The sequence below is a fragment of the Crocodylus siamensis genome, chromosome 6, assembly GCF_052110815.1.
Source record: "Crocodylus siamensis isolate JL-2025a chromosome 6, ASM5211081v1, whole genome shotgun sequence".
Lineage (NCBI taxonomy): Eukaryota > Metazoa > Chordata > Crocodylia > Crocodylidae > Crocodylus > Crocodylus siamensis.
This window is the reverse complement of record NC_143400.1, coordinates 94,844,795-94,862,541: the sequence shown is the minus strand read 5'-3', so window position 1 is coordinate 94,862,541 and position 17,747 is coordinate 94,844,795. Positions and strand designations below refer to the sequence as shown.

The following is a 17,747-nucleotide window of genomic DNA, read 5'->3' as shown; positions in this document are numbered from 1 at the left end:
CCGGGATTTGCTCGAGAAGCAACTATGGATACAAGCCAGCGTTTTGGTCGGTTTCCTAGCTGCAGCATCGCATTGCAGGCTCATGTTCATCTTGTGGTCAATGATGACCCCCAAGATGAACATGAGCCTGCAATGACATGGTAGGACGAAGAATTTCCCACGCACCTGACATTGGCTTTTCCTTCTCTGGCACCATCCTGTAAGCATTAGGAAATTTAGCTTCACAACCCGTGTCCCCAAGAGAGGGGCAACTTCCACTGAACCCGTCTTACAATAGGGGACCTGAAAGCACACGTTGGCCTGGTAGCTCCTCCATCATTTCTGCCTTCCCTCCAAAGGGGAGAGGACAGATCAAGGCCCCAAAGGGGAGAGGACAGAGCAAGGCTCCATCTATTTGGTCCTTAGGCAATGCCCCATATAGTGAGGAGACCAGAGGTCCGCAAAGGTTTGGAGTAGGCAGACTACCCTCGTATTGGTTGCATCAAGGTTCAATGGCCCCATCCCAGGGCAGACAGAACCACCGATCAGCACAGACCAGCTATCGCTCACAAAGAGCTATATTTAATCAGCACACGAGAACTATAAACACACCTACACAGATAACAGTGGAACTGCTAACACTGCAGATCGTGCAGATTGGGTACAAATAGCTTAGTGTTATTCTAAGAGCTCCAGCGCAGTATTACCCAGAGGTTACTGCTGTGCCCTTCAGAAACATCTGGTATTCTTGGTAAAATCAAGTCTACTGAGTATATCACCGAAGATAAGTTGGGCTCAGCAAACAGCTGGCAGACTTTCTTACCAGGTATTAGGCCTCCGGGGAAGAAAGCAGACTGTGCAGACTTGACAGAGGTGATCACTGCTCGTCACTTGTCATAAATGGTGCTTTAATTCTTTTGGGGGCATCACCACATTACCTTCCATCACCAGGCAGAAGCAATCAGCTCCGAGGAGTATTTATGATTAACAACCCTTAACAGCCTTTTAATTAAGGTGTTTGACAAGACTTGACCTAACCTTTTTTTCCTCTCACACACATTACTGCGCACCACTGCACTAAACTCAGTGGATTTCTATCCGGGTTTGATGCTGGTGACACAGAGCAGACTTTGACCTGCCAAATCAAAACTGGTAGAATAGCAGCTAACAGAATAATAATAGCAGCAAACAGAATAATGGGCAATACATGCTGGTTTTGCTGCATTTGGCCAACTGGGAAGTCCTTCCTCAGGCAATGACCACAGCTGGTCATTGGAAACCTATTATAGCAGTAAAGGACTAAAATTTAAAATGATACAGGGGCAGCTGCGGTACAAAGCAGAGAATGAGAGAGAATACAGCTCATTGCCGAATGAAAGACAAAGCACTTGCAACCTTTTCTACCAAGAGATCTCAGACTAGAAAACTACCAGTTCCCTCTTTTCCTTTTGCTCTCTGTTTTACCTTTTGTCCACTTTTACTTTTTTCCGACTATTAAAAGAGAAACAACATAAAAACACTGGGGAGGGAGGAAAAAAGGCAGCCCAAAAAAGCAACTGATTTTTTTCCAGTTTTCTTTAATAAATAAAACCAGAAAAACTCTAACACTGACATTTTTTGGCAAAAAAGTCATTTTTCTGAAACATTGTTTAAAAAAATCCAGCCAGTTCTAACAGCCGAACAGGTTGCACTGTGCTTCTCTGTAATTATCATTAGGATAAGATAGTATTTCACTGTTAATCCATGGACTCTGTCTACTGACTGTAATGCACTGACAAAGCCCTGACTGTAATTAGGAGAGCGCCTGCCATTCTTTGGTCTCCACCAGCAAAGGAAGTGTGAAAACCAGGGCGCACGCTCTCAGGGCTGGATCAAACCCAAGTGGCCCTCAAAGTCTCACTGGCTTCAGTGGGAGTTGGATGAGAACCCAAATTTCTCCACGTTCACACTCACCATTGCATCCAGCTACCCCCTGCCATGCTCACCAGCCCTGGTCCCTTCACACTCATTGCAAAGAGTTGGGAACAGGCTCAGGATAGGCAAAACCATTCCGGATATTTCTGAAAGAGGATCAAAATCACAGAATTTGGGGAGAGCAATGACATTTTTGGTACATGTATACTTCAACTGAGCTCCATTTCCAAATCCTTTCCAATTAAAGGCCAAATCCAGTCTCGTCTCTACCTAGTTTCCATGTCATTCAGCTCCAGGACCTCTTGATTTCCACTGGACTGGTACCTTATGTGCAGCTCCCTAGCCAGACAGTCTGGGAATTCATTTGACCCCCATCTACACTTGATCTGACCCAGAAAGGCCAAGAAGCTATCTTGAGGGGCCCAACCAAACTTCAGCATTACTTTCATCCAACATCTTCTCAGCCTAGCTTGAAAGCGGAGGCCTCGTCCTGCATCCCTGTTCACTGCCACTGGAAAAGCTCAGGGACAGGGAGAGACTTGAGGACTGTAAGATCCCTGAAAACAGCATTGCACAAATCCATGGGCGACTGGTGCCTCCCGAATTTGCGGGGGGCACCAGATCACCCACAGGGAGGGGGAGTCCCCCAGCGGCTGATTGCTAGCCGGGGAGTCCCCCAGCAGCCAATTGCCAATCGCCGAGCCAGCAGTGAAACAGGACGTGCACTTCCAGTTTCACAGCTGGCGCTTCCAGGGGGTGCACGGCCGATCTCGGGGGGTGCATGTGCACCCGCGTGCACCCCCTATGCGTCGCCAATGTGCAAATCCTTTCCAAAATGGGATTCCTTGATGCAAATTCAGCTAGGCACCGTAAGCAGCAGTGGCTGGGGCAGGAACAGGAAATGATTAACAGTGTTTGCAAATAAATGCACAGAAAGCTCAGTGCCTTTCAAACATTTCTCAGAAATTTGGGTTCTGCAGCAGCTTTACATAACCTGCCTCTGACCCCATGGCAAAACTAAGCCCAGTAGCAAAACTAAATGCAAGGCCAAGGGGCATGGAGCATTTCTGTCCTTAAAATGCCTAAATGCCAAATTAACAAAGAATGTCATATTATTCAATTAGCCTGCGGTAATAATGAATTCAGCCAGTTATGAGGCCTACCTATCCAAACCTATCCAACCACAGAGCTACGGCAGAGCTGTTATTATTAATGTAACACCCACGCACACTTGAGTTGTGGATGGTAAAATGGGTGCTTTTGGTGGTTGTGTATTTGGGGGGGTTGTGTGCAGGTGTTTTAATGCGGGCAAAATGGCCCCTGCTGTTCGGGCCATGTGCTCTGCACGTGGAAAGCTGGAGCCTATATCTGGGCCAAAGATTCGAAAGCCTCTGGCCTCATTGGCCAGGGGGAGCAAAGACGTCTCAGGCAGATTGGTTGAAAAAGAGACTGGAGCGTGGCACTCCCTCATTGGACAAGGCGTGGGTGATGTCACACCAGGTATATAAGAACAACTCGACTAGGGTTTTTCTCTCTTTCTCCTGCAGCTGCTAAGAGCTGATTTGGGAGCCAGAAAAACTGCTCCCCAGGAGAGGGGATCTCCCCCTGCCCCCTTTCACTGGAGAGGCGAGCAAAAGCATTGAGCTACAGGGAGAGAAAGTCTGTCTCGGAGTTTGAGACCCTAATTCCCTCCCTCTTACTCCTAATCTACTATGGGGGTATTCATCTCTGGAGCAAATGATCAGGCATGGAGTCCTGGCAGTTTTGGCCACACAAGCTTTGAGTGGGATAATACCATGGGGGTATTAATCCCTGGAGCAGACTGACCAGAAATGGGGTCCGGGCAATTACTGGCCACATGGGCCTGGCCCCCTTTGTTTTATAATTGCATTGTCTCAGCATTGTGGTGTAGCTGAGACTGCCCAAGCTGCAGCCATAGGCCTTGGCTTTTTTTTTTTTTTTTTTGGCTCCTTCACAGCTATTGCGTTTCACAGCTGTGTGGCTGAACCCCAGCCATATGTCTGGCTGGCAGGTTTGAACCAGGGTGAAGCCTGCCATGGTTTGAGCTGGGAGAAGACCAGGTACTTTTTGTCATTGATCCAGGCCTCCATGCAATTAGGGTTGTCAACCCTCCAGGATTGCCTGGGAGTCTCCAGGAATTAGATATAAATCTCTAGGAGTTTTCTGAGAGTCAACCGGGAGAGAAATGAGAGGGCATTCATGAAAATAAATATTAAATGTTGAATCCAAATTATACACTAGTCCAGTGGGTTTTTAAAAGGTAGTAGTCATGTGCGTTTGCCTTCCTAAGTACAGTCCAGTAGATCAGTCATTAATGTCCTTACATCATGTGATAAAACCCCCCAAAATAGATTCAAACAGAGTTGGCAACCCTAAGTGGAGTATAGGCCTGGCCGGCTTTTGCTGCCCTGTTCCAGCCCAGTGAGCTATGCCTGGGCCGCCTTTTGTCCCTTTTGTAATTTATGTCCCAGCCAAGCAGCATGGTTGAGCGCTAGTTGTAGTTGAGGCCCACGCCAAGATAGGCCTGACCTTTTCTTCCAGTTTTCTTTATTATTTTCCACCCAACCGAGTTGGGATTGGGACTAGGAATTTTGGGGGGCAGTGCATTGATGAACGCCACAGTTAACCCCTCCAAACCACCATGCAGAAGTGGAGGTTGGTGCTCTACCACTTCTCCAGGAGCAATGGAGCCCTTTGCAATGCAGAAGGACCTGCACCCTCGAGCAGCGAACTCATGGAGCAGCTCAGGACTCCCCACTCTCCAGCCCATTGCTGAAGGGCAGGTATAGGGGTGCAGGCCCCTGAAACTACCCACTGGGGAGCCCCAAGTCCCAGGGTGCCTGGGCATGGGTGACGCCTCCCCGAGAGAGTGCCACCTACAGACTTTGTTTTATAGTTAATAGTGTTTTAAAATTATATTTAGTGTTTTCTTTCTTTTTTTTTTAATTCTCTAATAAATATGGAGGGTTGCATTTACACTGCTTGCAAGCAGAGACTTTTGTTCATATGGGACACCCCAGAAAATTTAGTGTTGCCAGGTTTCTGGGTGGGGGCTCGAGCCACTGGTATAAGCTATAAGCTGCCCCAAAATGTGAACCCGACCCATTTTGCTGCTGACCGGTGCCCAGCAGAAGGGTTCCATTAATCATAATATTGCAATAACCTCTAAAGACCCCAGTCAGGATTGAGGCAGACAACCCAAATGAGGTGGCAGTAAAAGAAGGAATTGCTTCCTCTTCTGAAGGCACAGAACCTAGGCCCGGCCTGAAAATCTGGAGACCCAGATCCTCAAAGATAATAAAACCCCCAACTCCTATCTAACACCCACTGAAATGCAAACCCGGTGAGGATCTGGGCCTGAATCTGGGCTTAGACTGGGCGTGTGGTACCAACCTGTTGTGCTGCCCCAGTGTGCGAACCTGCCTGAGGTCCTTTTATACTTCTCTCTTTCCTCTTGAAAGACCTCCAAGCCTTTCACATGCCACGCAGGCCTGTTTCTTCTCTCCTGGCAATTTATCTTGTGGACTGTATATGTCTGTGGATTTTAATGCATGCAAGATGGATGGGATTTGGTCTCTAGGATGGCCACACCACTGAGAAGCAGCTGCCACTGGCGTGAAGAGCAGAAGCTTAGATCTCCACTTGCAAAGATCACAAGGCAAACCTCTACTATAGGAAAAAGATCATTGATGCCTATGAAAAGGCAGACCTCAGGGCTTAAAATCAGCCTGACCCTTCCAGTAAGGCAAAGTTTTCTCTCAAATGCTGCATATCTAATGATGGCTTCGGGCAGGCAGTTTCCTCTGTTCATTTTGTGGTCATTGAATGGGTTTTCAGATACGTCATGTGTGGTACAGGCAGAGACAAGAACGTCGCCTCACTGAGACATGTGGCATCTGGAACTGTGAGCCCAGCGGGTTTCATACCAACACCACTCGAGTGCAAAGGCTTGCATTGCAAAGGCTTGTGCCATACCTAGAAATCTGGCTCCTGCTTTTCAGCAGCGGTGTGGTGATAACAGACTTCTCCAAGCTGGAAGCCAGCCCCGGGCACGTGAACATGAAACCCACCCCGCTCAGAGAAAGGGACTGATTTCAAAGAACGCCAAGCTTCACTAAGGCAGGCAGGGGATCCAGCAAGAGCCCTGCCTTCTCACGTCACTCACACGCCTGAAGCAAACAGGGCATCATTTATTTCATAAATTGTGGGGAACATGGCGAGTGCATCGAAAAGGAGGCTCAACCGGGACTCGGGAGAGATGGCTTCTGTTCCTGGTTTCACTGCCAACCGGTTGCACAGCTTTCCACAGGCCACTTCCCCTCTGTTTCCTTGGTTGGTTTAAATTGCTCAACTCTTTCAAGCAGGTGCCGTGCCATTATGCATTTTGTATCACCCAGGGCTTATACAGGCACCATACTAATTATCTGCTTGTGAAGGCGAGAAAGATGCAAGCAGTGACATCTATATGACTGTACACTACTTTCCCAAGGGAACTTGTACATAACCTCATTGGGTAGGTTAGGTTCAGGTAGTTTGGGCAGATTATGAAGCAAAAATTCCTTTAGGCTGAGCTATCATGACCTTTCCTGACAAACCTCAACTGGGGCATTTATGAGTGAGCATCTGGAAACAAATCAGTTGGCAAGCATCACATCTGCACCACGCTGCAAGTCACAGCAGTGCTGCCACCACCGAGGATTCGGCGCGGTCAGCAGGGACAGCGTCCAGATCTTGCACCCTGAGAAACACCCGCTGCTGGTGGCCACCTCAGATTCCCAACTCCTCTGCTCCAAAAATCCCGGCCCCCTGGATTTGAGGGGCAAGCAGTTTGGCCTCTGGCCAGTAGTGGGTACTGGTGTGCTGCAGGCTCATTTCGGCACCCTGGCACCTCACTAATGAGCTATCATGGCAGAGCTGTGCTTTCAAAGCTCACATACTCAGATCTGCTGCCGATAAAGAAAAAGGTCATTAGTCATTATCTGACAAGGAAAAGCGTGGGCTCGTATGTGAAACACAAGATCGTACAGGGTGATGCCAGGCACAGGCTGTCCTGTATGCACAAAACACGCCAGCCCAGGACCACAAGACACCGACAAACAAACAAACAGCCCCAGGCATCCGAATGGCTCCGACACCGGGAACTTCCAAGAACCGATGTCTCCACTATGCAAGCCATGCCCTGGGAAAGTGGACATGTGGCTTTTTATCGTTTGAGGCTGCCTACCATGGGAACAGAGGGTGCTGTGCTGTCACTGATGACATCTTTGGTGCTGCATGATGGATATCACCATCATTGTGGTCACTGAAGATGCCACTCTGGGTGTTTTTTTGCAAAATTAGTATATGAACTGCAGGATCCCAGCCAAATCCCCCTTGGGTAATACAGCTGCTTGAAGCCCCTATGCTGCTACCAGCAGTTTCCACCCCACATTACAAAGCATGGTTTAGCACTTGTGCCTTGCTCCACCCCAGAGCTGGTTGCATTTTAGCAGTGGCTACATTTTACATGCGTCAGGAAATGTCCTTGGAGACCGCTTCTGAAAAGCGTCACCAGCTGCACATCGGAAATGCAAGCAAGACAGTGGTTGTAACAAGATAAATAAAAAAGGAAGCAGGATGTGAGCTTTGTGGAAGGTCGTTGCATGAGCTGGGCTGCGTGATGATAATCTCCTTGAGGACGCCTGCAAAAAACCGCTCATTGCAGGCAAGAATAGGGATGAGGAAGGAAGCAGGGCTTGCATGAGCAGCTGGGTTAGGGAAAGAGCAGGATGGTTCATACCTCAGCTGAAGTATTTTAAGAAAAGCCCATAGGTCAACTCCTGCCCAGGCAGGCAGTATAGAAGAAGTCTGTATATAGGGTGTGGAGGCAGAGATGTGGGGCCTGTGGAGGACCCTATAGACAGGCCAGGGCTGGAGAAAGGGAGAGGCTGTAGCATGGCTCCATCAGCCATTTCCCTTGTACGTGTGGAGCTGGCCGGGCTCTGCTCCCTCTCCACGCCCTGTCCGAGGGCAGGATCCTTGAGCTCCTCTTGTTCCTCCGTCCGTGAGCACGAATGCAGATACAGCCTGGCTGGGAGGAAGAGCATGCACCAAGCACGCCGGGTCCTACCTACACCTTGCAGCTGTAGACTACGGTCCGTCTCTGTCCTAGTGAGATGGACCGTGTCATGGACCATACCGTCAGCTTCGAGCTGTGGCCGCACCATCCCTTGCCCGTGATCTCCCATTCCACCCTTGCCCTCTCTCGCACCACGAAACCTGGTATCCCTTGCAGTCATTTCCCACCATGCTGTAGGGAAAAAGCTGTGCTATTTGGGATGTGAACACAGAGGGCCTGTCTATGCTTCTCCACCTCTATATACTGCTCTGAAACAGAAAACCAGACCCAAGCCACTTGTGTTTGGTAAAAACCCCGTTCACATAGCCTGGCACTCAGGCTGCTCTTGATTGCCTGCAGATATGCTACTGCCTCTGCATGAATCAACATGCTCCTCTAGCTCAGTCAATGGGGAAACCAGGCTTTAAAAACCAGAAGCCCTGGGTGCAGCTGACTCCATTCAGGGGTAGCATATGTGAGCAGCTTTGATTTGCACAGCAAAGAAATGGAAAGGCCTGTGAATAGCTCCTCTTCCTGGATAACTTCTCAGCAAGGAGCCTGTATCTCTCACCATCACCGCTTCTGCTGCAGTCACTTCCCCTTTTGTAAGAATAATGAGCTGACTCCTTTAAACGAAAACTAAACAAAAAAACCCTGCTAAAAACAACTAAGCAAGTTCCAATGGGGCATATTATGGCACTGCATTTCCAGTAATACAGGTGTGTGTGCGGGTGATACGAGGAGGAGGTGTGATGGAACATGGGGCTGCTGCTAATTGCCGTGGTTTGTTATTTAATTACTGCACAACTCCTTATCCGGCTCCTCGCTCACTCTTGCCCTCGGAGATACAACCAGCCCCTGACTCATGAAGCTTTCTCACATGCTCTGCTCTGCCTTGCAGCCAGAACCGGGAAGGAAACTCACTGCTGTGACCTGCAAGCTGGAAGTGACACCTCTGCCTGGCGAAAATCAGAATAATCCCAGAGTAATGAGGAGGACAGGGGTTAGATGGGACGAGGACCAAAACGGTCAGTGCTGTTAGACAGGTCTCTCTGGAGGACGCGGGCCCCTCAAAATCGAGGGACGCTCCGGCCTCGCACCCCTGTGCCTTTGTATGGAGAGTTGCATAGAGTTCAGATTCAAATCTCTATATCCCTGCGCCATTTCTCTGAGCTAACGCTCTCTTGGCCAATTGAGTAAGGAGCGAGGAAACAGAGGCATGACCCGCGAGCACTGCTCTTTCCCGGCACTGGCTGCGATCACTGGCCGAGGCATCTCAACTCCCGTGAAACTATCTTGGTTGTGGTGAATCAGACTGAACTGCTCCTGGGATCAGAGGGATGTAGTGACACACCCAGCACAGTAAAACAGGGTGAAGCTGTTCTAGACTCCCCAACAAAAGGGCTATTGATGAGCAGGGACCCTTGCAAAGCCAGCTTTTACCACATCTGGGCTACCTCCCTCAAGAAAATTCCTGCCATGTTTGCTTTGTAGAGGTCTAATCCTGGACACTGCTGAGCCCCTCCAGCTCTGAAGCCAATGGGAGGTGAAACGCCCAAAGCTCTGGACATGGGCTGTGTAGACCTTTCCCATATGGACACGTCCGATGTCATATCTGCTCCCCACATGGCTCAGGGGTTCCTTGATAGTGAAAAGCAGCCTGGTTCCCCAAAGCCTGAAGTTATCCAGCAGATACTTCAGGGATTTCTAGGTCTGGGGTGGGCTATTCATAAAGGAAAAGCAAGAAGTTTGCTTCCCTATTCTTACATCTTACTATTCAGGTCTTCTAACCCTACCCACCCAGCACCGCCACTTCCTCTACAACCCTTCCTGCTTCCAATGCACTTTGCGCACTTCCTCCCCAGCCCTTCACAATGCAAGTACACATCTCCTGGGGCAGACAGAGCAAACCGAGAGGACGGGACCCGAGAGGGTCACGCACCGTGTCAGAGGTGGGAGCAGAACCCAGGAATCCCGACTCCCACCCATGCTCAGGCTGTCCCCCCACCCCCGACAACTCGCCTAGGAGGATGGTAACAAGCTGGTGTATAAAAAAGCAAATTGCAGAGCACGTGCTCGAGATGAGATGAGATAGAGCTTTCTGAGCTGCCAGGCTATAATTTCCACGTGCTGCTTCATGCACTGTAATGAGAGAAAAAAACATCACGAGTAGGTGTTTTGTGTGCGAGCTTCCCACAAGGCACCTGGCTGCGAGATTGCATGTCTTCACACTGTGTTCCTGCCTGCTCGATCAAAGACAAGGGGAAAGCAAAGGCCTCTTCAGCATCACCCTGCTCTTTCACGATTAAGATCTCGCATTTCCCTCCTGTTTTCCCAGACTGCAGCACCTCGTTGACGGCCAGAAGGAAGCTCCTTTGGGAGCTGTATGAGAGGCTGCAGCTGCAGAGCAGCAAGTGGTTTGGGACCAAAAGGAAGAATCCTGTTGTAGGACAAGAAAAATGAATGGCGGTTCACCTGGCTGGAGTTCAGAGGGGGTATCCTCTATTGCACATGGCTGTGAGGCATCTCCGATGACGACCAACCAACCCCCTTTTGCATTAGCCCACAGACAGCATCTGCAACCTGTTACCCCTAACACCTGCACTTGCTTCCAGGGTTGGGGGGCGGCACTGAGCAGAGAGCACCACCCGGTGCCCACCGGCCCTCGGAGACTCACAGAAGTTTAGGCCTGGAAGGGACCTTGTGAGATCGGACAAGTCTGAGGAGGCAGTAGACCCTGCCCATTGACCTTCTGCCTGGAAATGTCACCAGACTAGGGACAGGACTTTCAACATGTCAAGGAAAATCATGGGCTCGGGTACCCACCAAGGAAATTATAAAGCTCCTTTAGTACTGGGAAAGCACTAAGGACCTGTTAGAGATTACTTGGGACAAGTAATAATGAAACCAGGGACAGCCGTGGCAGCCAAAGGGTAACAATGAGTGCACCCATGCAAGGGGGACTCCAGGCAGAGAGCACTGATCAGCCCCCACTGGCCTGCAAACAAGCCCGAGGAGCCAGTGGACGCTGCCCATTGACCCTCTGCTTGATAGCATGACCGGGCGAGGGACAAGATTTTTCACACGCCGGGGGAAATCACTGACCCAGGCTCCAACGAAGGAAACAATAAAGCCTCTTTAGCATAGGCTGCGGAACTGGGTGGGCCACCCAGGCCATGGCCAGACCAACTTTTAGCACGTTCATTTAGCTAGGTATGCAATTAAAAAAATAGCTACACAGTTTTAACTATAGCTATTAGTTTTAACTGGCATGACAATTGTGCATTTGTTGGTTATATAAATGAACATGCTAAAAGTTGGTCTGGCCATTTTCCGGGTGGCCCACCCTTATGCCCCTTAGCACTGGGGGGCTACTAATGACTTGTTGCAGCTCACTCGGGACAAATAATAACAAAAGCAAGGACAGGAGCAGTGGTCGAAGGGTAACAATTGGTGTGCCGATGCAAGGGCAATGCCGAGCAGCGAGCCCTGGCCCTCCAACAAGGAGCGAGCGGCCGCTGCCCGTGGAGGCCTGCGCGAACCAGGGGCGGGCAAGCCGGCGTGGCTGCACCCCGGGCAGGCAGGCGAGGGCAAGTGGAGCCCGGGCAGGGGCACGTGCCCAACCCAGCCGCAGCGCCCCCGCCCGCCGCCAGGGGCCGCCGCCGTGCGCAGCCAGGCCCCTCTCGTGCCCCGCACGTGGGCAGCACCGCGCATGCGCTCCCCCGAGGCGGGGGGGGGGGCCCAGCGGGGCTGCGCTCTCGTCACGTGACGGAGGAAACGGGGAACCCGGAAGCGGAAGTGAGCTGAGGCTGGGCAAGGGGGAAATGGGTCGTGTTGCCGTGGCAACGGTGTGAGGGCCCGGGGCCATGGGGGAGCTGGGGCTGGAGTCCGCGGCCGAGAACACGTACAGCCTGCGGCCCGCCGGCCAGCGCAAGTGAGCGCCCGGGCTGCGGGGGAGGAGCCCCGCAGGGAATGGGCTGGGGGGGAGGGGCCCCTAGAGGGTGAGCTCATGGGAGAGGGGTCGTTGGGGCACCTGGAGTTGGGGGTGCGCTGGGGAGAGGGGTCCCTCGGGGTTTGGACTGGGGGGTGAGGTCATGGGGGGGAGGGCCCCTGGGGGGAGTGGGCTGGAGGGAGAGGGGCCCCTAGAGGGTGAGCTCATGGGGGGAGGGGCCGCTGGGGGGGGTGCACTGAGGGGAGGGGCCCCTTGGAGTTTGGGCTGGAGGAGGAGGGGCCCCTGGGTTGAGCTCATGGGGGGAGGGGCCCCTAGAGGGTGAGCTTGTGGGGAGAAGGGCCCCTAGGGTAGGGGGGAACTGATGGGGATGGGATTTGGGGAGGAGGAGGGGCCCATTGGGCAGAGTGACACGGCAGGGTTGGGGGGAAGTGCCCCTGGGGTAGGGAGGGGTAATCTGTGGGGTGGAGCACCTTCCTCCCCTGCCCTGACGGCAGTCTCAGCACTGAGCCACTTTCCCCCAGGCGGAATATTCGAAAGGGTGGCGAGGGACTTCCAGGAAAAGCCCTGCACCCCGCCCCCCCCCTCACTCCCCAGACACTTACCTGCTCCCACGACCCTGCCTGGCTCCACATGTGTGGGCCCAAGCAGCCCCTTGCAGGCCAGGTTACTGGCAGGAGGACACCCTGTGCTTTCCTGGAAGTCCCTCGCGACCCTTTTGAATATTCTTGCGACCCGGTTTTGGGCATGACCCACAAATTGAGAAATGCTGGCGCACAGAGCACCTTGTGGGGGGCCAAAGGGAAAGGGGGGACACCCCCCTGCAGCGTACAGGGAAGGGAAGGGGTGTACAAGTGACCTCCAAGCACAGGGGAGACAGGCGCGATCTCACAGCCAGGCCTGGTTTCCGTACAACCCCGACTGCCAGGGGCTGCATGGCGAGGCTGGGCATCCGGCTTCCCTCGCGATTCCATGCTGGCACCTGACAGAAGTGGAAACTTTGTTTCCTCTTATGTGGCGGTGCTTTTGTCGAGGCCAGGTGTGAACTTTGTTGGCCTTTGTCCACCTCCAGATTCAGGTCTTCGGCAGTAAAAGAGTGCATCCATGCTATACTGAAGGAGGAGCTAGCCAATGTGCAGTACAACCCGGAGGAGACACCGCAGCTCACAAAGCAATTATCTGAGACAATTAAAGACAGGCTGAAAGGTAATGAGGATTGATAGGGATAAGCTTCTCTCCTTACTGAGCTGGCCCTCTGCCTCTGACAGGTATTGACTCCCTCTTTCCCTAAACCTCTGCATTGATCACTCACTGCCCATAACCTAGCATTGCTCAATAAATTCCCATCCATGGGCAGGGTGTTCGGTGGAGTTGCCCCCTGCAAGGAGCAACTTAAAATCAAGTTGAGACAGACAAATGTGGTTATGCAGACCGGATTCCCATGAGAGAGGGGAATGAGAGGGTGTGGAAAGAGACAAGGGACAGATCATGCTCCTCCTACCCTCAGTAAAATTGCTTCTGGTTTGCTGTCATGTAAACCCTATTGTAATAGGGGATCAGAACGGGACCCAGTGGGTGCAGGCCCGAAAGAGGATTGGAAAGAGTGTAGGATATGAGGAGGAGTGTAAATTGCAGGCATGGGCTGTGAGACTGCCACACTGAGCCCATGCTACAGCATGAGGACATACTGTAGTTGTAACTTGTAATTATTTGAGGACCCATTAAAACATTTCCAAAGCCCTGGTAGGGGATTCAGCATTATCACTGATCAGTGATAATTTCATGATCATTATCAGTGATCTTTGCATTCATCAGGGAACGGGGTTGTGCTCCCTCTGCTGGCTGCAGTGGCAGGAACAACCGAAACATTGCAAGTACCTGCACTGACCACAGTTTATTAACTCCCTACTCAAGAGATTCATATTAAGGGGGTGAGTGCGTGCATGTGTGCCTGTGAGTGCAAAACGCATGCAATCTAAACATCCAGGACGTGAGTGCAAGGCTTTAAAATCTACCTCTCTCTCTCTCTAGAATCTCTATTTATATCTAAATATATAAATATAATGCCCTGCAGAGGAAGAAGCCCAGTCCAGCTCACAGGACCCCCGTTCCCTGAAGTGGGAGACAAAAATGAACTATAGCCTGCTGAAGCTTTCATGGGACCCTGCCTGAGTGAAAGACAGAGGCAATCTTTTTTTGTTCTATTTAAGGCAAATTTGTTCTGGCCTTTGGGTTCCTGGCAAGTTTCCTTGTCCAAAGTGGAGATTACCCATGATCTGAGGGTACATCGTTGCTCTTCTTTTAAAAGAGACCCAGGTGCTTTTGCAAGCACATCGCTCAGACCTACACCTGCTTTTGAGAGGTCTTTAATACTACAGTGGGAATCTTCAAGGCATTCTGTGCGCCAGAAACAGGAGGAAACATCCTGTGGATTAGACTAATTTTAAAATCAGTGAAATTGCCTGAATCCCTTTGGATTCATTTCATGTAACAGCCTCCTTTCCACAGAGATGCTTGTTTTAATGGCTCTTGTGGGCATCTTTAAATCCTTGAAAGATATAAAAGTGGAATGTTTACATTTATTGTGGCTGTTTGGGAACTTTCCTCTTTGATTTGTTTTGTGGGAGGCACTAGTCACTTCAATGTCCTGTTAAGGCACTAAACATTAGTTGCTTCAATGTCCTGTTAAAGTGAATGGGTGATTAGCATTTATGAAAATAAGACTGGTAGGCAACTTTATGCTTCATCAGTTGCATTCCTCTTACCACCCATAAGATGCTAAAGCTTTCTAGCTACAAAATAAATAATTCTGCCTTTGCAACCTCTGTAGTAGAATTCTCAGCCTCTTTTAAATTTTGAATTTTATTTCTTTGTAATCTTTACTTTTCTTTTTCAGAGAAGGGGTTTGACAGGTACAAAATGGTGGTGCAGGTTGTGATTGGAGAGCAAAGAGGTGAAGGGGTGAAGTAAGTGTTGCACATTACAAGTGTTTTTGCTTTGGTTGTTCTCCTCAGGAATTGCTTCTAACTGTTCTCTGTGCTGGAGTTAGAAATGTAAAGCCCAATATAATTTCTTGTTAAGCAGCTGGGAAAGAATTATATTAAGTGTTAAATATTTAAAAGTTTTCGGCTCCTATTTAGCTGATTAAAGTGCCTAAAGAGCCCTGCACCCAATATACTATGCTGCCTTTTTAGTCCCAGTCCCAGCTGTGGATGATGAGCATCTGCCAAGCTAGCCACAGGTGTCTGCAATCAGAGGAAAGTTTCTACCTGATGTCATAGTAAGGTTCTGGCTCTGGTGCTGAGCTAAGAAAACTGGCTGGAACAGCCCAAGAACCAGGTAATCTGTATGTGCTGCGTCTCTGTGCAGCAGCATATCTGTGTATCACTGGTATAAACTGGAAGCTCAGCAGTTGTAAAAGACTGAGAAGAGGGAGGTGGGTGTATGTGTTAGTCACAGGATGCCAGTGAGCCCTCAGTGCCTTGCAGCTGTAAGGACACATGTCTTTCTGGGATCATAGGAAAGTAGGGCTGGAAGGAACCTCATTGGGTCATCTAGTCCAGCCACCTGCTCACAGCAGCATTATTCCTGACTAACCCATCCTAGCCAAGTGTCTGTCTAATCTGCTCTTGAAAACGTCCAAGGATGGAGATTCCACAGTTTCTCTAGGTAGTCTGTTCCAGTCAAACCACCCTCAGTCAAAGTATTTCCAGTAGAAGAGCCTATCCTATAGGTGGAAACTAAAAGTGCTTGGTGTGTTTAATCTGGAAAAAAGAAGGATGAGAAGGGATCTAACTGCTTTTTCCAAATATATCAAGGGGGTACACATTGGGGAGAGAGGAGGGATATTTCAGCCAAAAGTAGATAGAAACTGGCTGGGAATAATTTTTGGCTGGAAATTAGAAGCAGGTTCCTAACAATCAGAACAGTGAAGATCTAGAACAGCAGCTCTGAGGGGGCAGCAGGGGTAAGAAACCAGACTGGAGGTGGGTCACATTTTGAAGGGGGTTATCTGTTGGCATCGCGCACAACAGCAAGTCACTGGACTCGATGGCCCAAAAGGCAACTTCCCGTCCTGCTTGTTTAAAGAATATTGGTCTTCACAGGGACTCCACTATGATATCTCTCTTGATGCCGCAGTCTATCTTGTTAATGGTTTTGTCTTGGTTTATTTGTTTAGCATGGCTGCCCGATGCTTCTGGGACGCTGACACAGACAGCTATGCACATGACGTCTTCATGAATGTAAGCCTTTTCTTTTTTGCAGGAGGAGAGTGGGGGCGCTGATCTATTCCCAAGGGCTTTTTCTCGGCTGTGATATGGGGGGAGGAGATTCTGCAGCAGAGCTGTATCCACACACAAGGTTTTGCCAGGGATCTGCCTCAGCAATGGGATGTGTCACCCTTCAACAGCTCTGCTGGCAGAGCTCTTGTTGTGTCACCCAAGGATTAGTAAGACGTGGGAGGTACACACAGTACTCTCAGTACCTTCAAACATGCACCCAGAGGTAGAATTCAGCTGTTCATATGAAGTCAGTGTAGCTTGGGCACAGCTAATGATGATAATGTCTGAGATTTTAGTGGATTGACTAAAGTCAGGTGAAAACCTGGCATGCGAAGTTGCTATAAGAATTGTTCAGGATCGTTTAACGTACTCGTGTCTGAATCTTCCATTAGAACTTAAGTTCTTAATGCAATGGGAAGAAAAGTTGATCTCTCCGCACTCCCATACATCTGCCGTGGATACTTTTTGAAATGGGCTTTCTCATGCAAAAAGCCTTGGGAACTTTCTGTTCTGCTTTTTAGTTGGGCTTCTCTGTGACTGCTGACTTAAAACCCTATTGTCTGGTTGTTTTTTTCCCCCCAGGACAGTCTGTTCTGTGTGGTGGCTGCATTTGGGTGCTTCTACTACTGATGCTGGTGAAGATTGCAAAGAAGAGCTCACATTCTTTTAGAGCATCCTAGTGTGGTTTCCTTCTGTAATATGTTTTGGAGGGGAAAAAAATGAGGCAAGCCACGTACTCAGTTGTTCAAATCAGCAGATGTACGGTTGTGTAAAGCACACTTGCCAACCCACCATAGAACACACATGTTCACAGCTTCCTCTTCTCTCCTCCTCATGCTAAATGTTGCTGTGTGGCCTATTAATAGCCTGTCATCCTTTTTAACCTTCCCTTTGTACTGTGTGCAAAAAGGGATTTATCCATCCCCGCAAGCCAAGTGTCTTGCTCAGTCACTAGACAGTTCGTGTCTGCAGGCAAATCCAACTTGTGTCTTGAAATGGCCAATTCCTTTCTATGAGCATCTACTTGTTTCTATGTCTGAACTATTTATGAGAAGCACAATTATAATAAATGTAAATGTATTTATTTTATCTTTTTGCAACTCTGCTGCTCCCCATGTTTGCTTGTCTCTTCCAATGTTGTCTAGGCTGCCTTCATTCCACCCTCTAGTTTCGGACAAAATAGGCTGTCTCTTATGAAATCGTGTGCCTCTCTGAACCAGTCAGTGTCTAAGGTGCCACCCTGCCCTCCTCTGCCATTTACAGTGGTCTTAGATATTCAAGAGTGCTTCTTTCACTGCTGTTTCCAATCAAATTCTAAGGCACAGAATGCCCTTCTTCAGCTAATCCTCCAAACCACTACCCTATCTTCTTCTGAATCCCATGAGATCATGGACTTCAGTGCTGCCTAAGAACAAAACAAAGCTAATCAATCCAGCTTACACTAATAAGCCAGTTAGGTTGAGCTGATACTTATAGGAAGAAAAATGATTCACAACAGTTAAGT

At 49.7% G+C, this 17,747-nt stretch overlaps 1 protein-coding gene across 1 annotated transcript; it reads left to right on the top strand.

Moving 5' to 3' along the window:
• Positions 1-11,793: 11,793 nt before the first annotated feature.
• DYNLT2B (dynein light chain Tctex-type 2B) lies at positions 11,794-17,323 on the top strand. Its single transcript, XM_090050963.1, has 5 exons — positions 11,794-11,945; positions 13,033-13,166; positions 14,857-14,926; positions 16,141-16,204; positions 16,826-17,323. Exons 1-5 carry the CDS (start codon positions 11,878-11,880, stop codon positions 16,871-16,873), a joined length of 384 nt encoding a protein of 127 aa, XP_089907089.1. The 5' UTR covers positions 11,794-11,877; the 3' UTR covers positions 16,874-17,323.
• Positions 17,324-17,747: the final 424 nt, after the last annotated feature.

Coding starts and splice junctions, on each gene's coding strand:
- DYNLT2B (XM_090050963.1), top strand. CDS start 11,878: ATGGGGGAGCTGGGGCTGGAGTCCGCGGCCGAGAACACGTACAGCCTG. Junction 11,946..13,032: donor CGGCCCGCCGGCCAGCGCAA/GTGAGCGCCCGG, acceptor GTCCACCTCCAG/ATTCAGGTCTTCGGCAGTAA. Junction 13,167..14,856: donor AATTAAAGACAGGCTGAAAG/GTAATGAGGATT, acceptor TTTCTTTTTCAG/AGAAGGGGTTTGACAGGTAC.